We start from the raw sequence: 4,468 nt of genomic DNA, 5'->3' as shown, positions 1-4,468 counted from the left end.
TGACCCACATTACTGATGATTATTTAACATTTCATCACTTTTTATTTCTTTCATGTTTGTTTTTGCAGATAATTGTTAAAGTGTTTAATTATTTATTTATTTATTAATGAGAGTTTTTCATGCTTGTGGAAAGAATCAGAGGAAGTTTAAGTTTATATAAAAGGTTCAAAAACATCAACGCTTTTATTGTGAAAGAGTTTCCAGCCGCATCCTATCAGCTCTACTTCTCTGTGTGTTTCAGGCAGACGCTCAATAATAAGATAATAATAATAATAATTGTAGGAGCCATATATTGATTTGCTTATTAGTTATTCTGTGTTTAATTAGTTTTGTCTTGTTGCCATGGTGATATGCAGTGTTTGGGGTCACGTGGGCACTGTAGTTGACAGCCGGTAGGTTATATGAGAACCTGCTTCACCTGCTTCACCTGCTCTGGGAAAGGAGGCGAGGAGGCGAGGAGTCTAGGAAGCCAAGTGTACATATAACATCCTATATATATATATGTATATATATATATATATATATATATATATATATATATATATATATATCCTCCTGTAGTCTTCATTCATTCATTACAATCTCCCAAACTGCTTTTTGGACTCAGTGTGCTTCTCATGGAACAGCAGCAGCGTGAGGAAAGGAGGAAAGGAGGAAAGGAGGAAAGGAGATAGGAGTAAGAATGAAAAGAGGAAGGAATTTAGGAGAGAAGGAAGGAAGGAAAGAAGGAAAGGACTCAGTGTGCTTCTCATGGAACAGCAGCAGCGTGCCTCACCAGACACTTCTTAAAGGTACTGGAAAGCCACAGACAACCTGAACTTTCTCACCCGTTGGACACGCCCACAGACGCCTCGGCCTTCTGTGATTGGCGGTTCAGACTTCCTGCTGCTCTGTGATTGGCTGATGAGGCTCCTCCACTCGGGCTGTTCAGTCCCAGAAGAGATTTAACCACGTCTCTGAAGATCGGAGCGCTGCACACACATATATACACAATTATATATACACACACACACACACACACACACACAGACACAGAGAGACACACACACACACACACACACACACACACCTCTGTCTGTCCGTAGAGCCCAGTGAACTCCCAGCATGCATCCTGTCGGCGTCGCCTCTGCCGGACCGATCTCCGTAACTCTGCTCAGACAGAAACGTTTATTAGTAACATACCACCTTAACACAACTCATACAATACCACCTTAAGAGGAGCAGACACATCAGTAATACCACCTTAAATACTCCAACAGACCAGACACATCAGTAATACCACCTTAAATACTCCAGCAGACACATTTAAAGGAGCAGACACATCAGTAATACCACCTTAAATACTCCAGACAGACACCTTTAAAGGAGCAGACACATCAGTAATACCACCTTAAATACTCCAGACAGACACCTTTAAAGGAGCAGACACATCAGTAATACCACCTTAAATTCCTGGGCGGGGCTCTGGAGGCGGGACAGAGGCGACTGCATCACCAGGGAGGCGGAGTCGGAGTCCGTCGTCTGTTTCTTCTTCGGGATTTTAAACTGCGACGCCATGGCAACCACTCTGCAACACACACACAGGGATTAACCTTTCCTTCCTTCCTTCCTTCATCCTCCCTCCTTTCCTTCCTCCCTTCTTTCCTTTCCTTTCCTGTCCTCCCTTCCTTCCTTCCTTGTGACAAAGTGGGTGAGAGCACACCATGTTGTACCATAACTCATTCATTTAATGATACTTGCTGTTTGTTGTTTGAACTATAAGTTAGTCAGTAATCATACTATCCCGGGTGTGTTTGTGTTTAACAGTATATTTATATTTATATATATATATATATATATATATATTTAGTTATAAGTTACATCTCAGCAGACTTCTGGTTAGAATAAAACACACACTTGTATTGAAGTGAGAGTTTATTGGTTTAGTTTGAGGACATAAGTTTAGTATTATCTTTCTTTGTTACTCACCATTCTTACATGTGCTCAGGAAACAGAGGGAGGCGGCGGCCTGTGTCTCCTGGATTTATAGACTGGTGACATCATTAGTGACATCATTAGTGATGTCACTAGGGAGGAACCATGTGGAGGGGTGGCTGGTGAGTTGTTGTGTTAATATGTTCAGATTGTTTATGATGTGATTAGGTTTTGGTGGCAGGTGTAATGGAGGCAGGCTGTATAAAAGTGATGTCAAGTGACTGTTGATGAACGGGTGATCTTGTTGTTACTGGTTTCAGGAAGAGCTCAGGACTTACCTGAGGAGTGGTATAGTCCACTCTCATTCAGAGGGCGGGCTAATGGAGGGCTCTATAAAGGAAGGAGCTGTGAGACTGCTCAGGGGGGGTTGTTCTGCTAGAGTGTAGCCGTCTACACGTCATTTTAATTTTATTTCAGTTATACTTCTGAGTTAAGTTGTTTGTTTGTACGACTTTTTGTTACCTTTATATAATTTATAAGAATAAAAACTCTGATTCAGCCTTCTGTGTCTGCCTCCTACTTTGATTAGACCACTTTGGTCGGCCTGTACCACATTCCTCCTTTCTTTCCTTCCTTCCTTCCTTCCCTTCTTTCCTTTCCTCCCTTCCTTCCATCCTCCCTCCTTTCCTTCCTCCCTTCTTTCCTTTCCTGTCCTCCCTTCCTTCCTCCCTCCCTCCTTTCCATGTCTGTCTTTTCCTTTCTTTCTTTCTGCCTTGTATTCTTTTCCTTCCTCCCTTTCTTACTACTTTCCTTCTTTGTTTCCTTCTCTCCGTCCTTCCTTCCCTTCCTTTCCTTTCCTGTCCTCCCTTCCTTCCTTCCTTCCTCCCTCCCTCCCTTCCATCTTTTTAATGATCTGGCCCACATGAGATCAGATTGGTCTGTCTGTGGCCCTTGAACTTAAATGAGTTTGACCCCCCTGCATTAAAGGGTTAAGGAAGGAAGGATGGAGGAAAGAAAGAAGGAAGGAAGGAAGGTAGGGGGGAGGAAAGAAAAAGAAGGAGGGAGAGAGGAAGGGAAGAAAGAAGGAAGAAGAAAGGGGGATGGAGGAAGGAAAGAAGGAAGGGAGGAGAGAAGGAGGGAGGGAGGAAGAACAGATGGAAGGAAGGAAAGTAAGGAAGGGAGGACGGAGGAAGGAAAGAAGGAAGGGAGGAGAAAAGGAGGGAGGGAGGAAGAACAGATGGAAGGAAGGAAGGTAAGGAAGGACGGAGGAAATAAGGAACGAGGGAGGGAGAAAGGAAAAGAGGAAGGGAAGAAAGAAGGCAGGGAGGAAGGAAAGGAAGGAAGGAAGGAAGGAAGGAAGGAAGGAAGGAAGGATATGTTGGGATATCTACAGACTAACTGTTTCTACCTGATGTTAAAGCTTAAACCAGACTTCATTCACAAAAACATGATTTTAACTTTAATGCACGTGCAGCAGTCAGCGCTCATTAACGCAGCCACACTGTTATAAAACACATTTATATTAAAATTAAACATATTTAATGTTCAAGCAACGAGCCGAATTCATCCAGATGCTTTACTGAATCATACAGCGTGGTTATTTATGTTCTACCAGCTGCTGTTTTAATGTTTTTATCAATTATACTTTAAACTGTTTATTTTCTAAAGGAGATTTTTACCAACCAGACGTCACTGGAGGCTAGCGGCTAGCAGCTAGCAGCTAGGCTAGGTTAGCTGCTGTCCGGCTGCTCCTGGAGGTTAAATGTGTTGAAGCTGTCCGGTGGGTTCATGTGCTGGAGAGGAAGAGCTGCCCTGCTCACAAAAAACACCAAAAAACACCAAAACACTGCGTTAAAAACTCATTTAGTGGATGAGCTGCCGGTCCGAGGCTAGCCGCTGAACAACATCCCTGACGTCACACGCTGAGTTTCACTTTACGTGCTTGCGTCACTGGTAAACAACTCCTACAAAATAAATGTAGCAAAACATTAAATTTAACAAACTATAATAAAATATAGTTAATATATATATTTTAGTTTCTCTTAGTATGTGTTTCTTGCTGTATGTGTGTTTTTATGGACCGAACTATTTATAATAAAGAAGAAAGATAATAAAATAATATTAACTTACACAAAAAAGAAAAACGTTAACTAAATAAAATATTAAATTTAAAGAAATAAAATATAAAACATTAAATTTAAAGAAATAAAATATAAAACAACATTAAATTTAACTAAATAAAAATTTATTAATATAATTAATGAAATAAAATATAATAATTTTAATTAAAATGAATTCGCTTTATGATGGCGATATGTTCATTTTATTTTGAAAACAAGTCAACAGACAATAAAGTTCACTTTTTAACCCAACTGTCTTTTTTTTTTTGGCAAATTTTATTTCCATCACATGAAAAGTGAATTCGACTGTTTTCTAATTGATGTACATCGTTCTCGTCGAGCTGAAAAATAAAAAAAGCAACAAACAAACAAACATCTGAATGAGCTCCGACTACTGACGAGAATAAAACACATGCCAGCTGATCCTGAACCAG

The 4,468-nt window shown here is 40.5% G+C and overlaps 1 protein-coding gene across 1 annotated transcript in view; it reads right to left on the bottom strand.

Annotated features, from left to right (window-relative positions):
* Positions 1-3,817, bottom strand: part of LOC128354579 (uncharacterized) — a 14,572-nt gene extending 10,755 nt beyond the window's left edge. Inside the window, exons 1-4 of the mRNA XM_053314797.1 lie at positions 3,594-3,817; positions 1,444-1,567; positions 1,070-1,149; positions 828-971 (exon numbers count right to left, since the gene is read on the bottom strand). Of these exons, the coding sequence (XP_053170772.1) occupies positions 828-971; positions 1,070-1,149; positions 1,444-1,557 (338 nt within the window). The 5' untranslated portion in view covers positions 1,558-1,567; positions 3,594-3,817. The remainder of the gene's footprint in view (positions 1-827; positions 972-1,069; positions 1,150-1,443; positions 1,568-3,593) is intronic.
* Between the last annotated feature and the right edge of the window lie 651 nt (positions 3,818-4,468).

The sequence above is a fragment of the Scomber japonicus genome, chromosome 24 (genome assembly GCF_027409825.1).
Source record: "Scomber japonicus isolate fScoJap1 chromosome 24, fScoJap1.pri, whole genome shotgun sequence".
Taxonomy (NCBI): Eukaryota; Metazoa; Chordata; class Actinopteri; order Scombriformes; family Scombridae; genus Scomber; species Scomber japonicus.
Note: the sequence above shows the minus strand (reverse complement) of the source record. Positions and strands in the feature narration are given on the sequence as shown.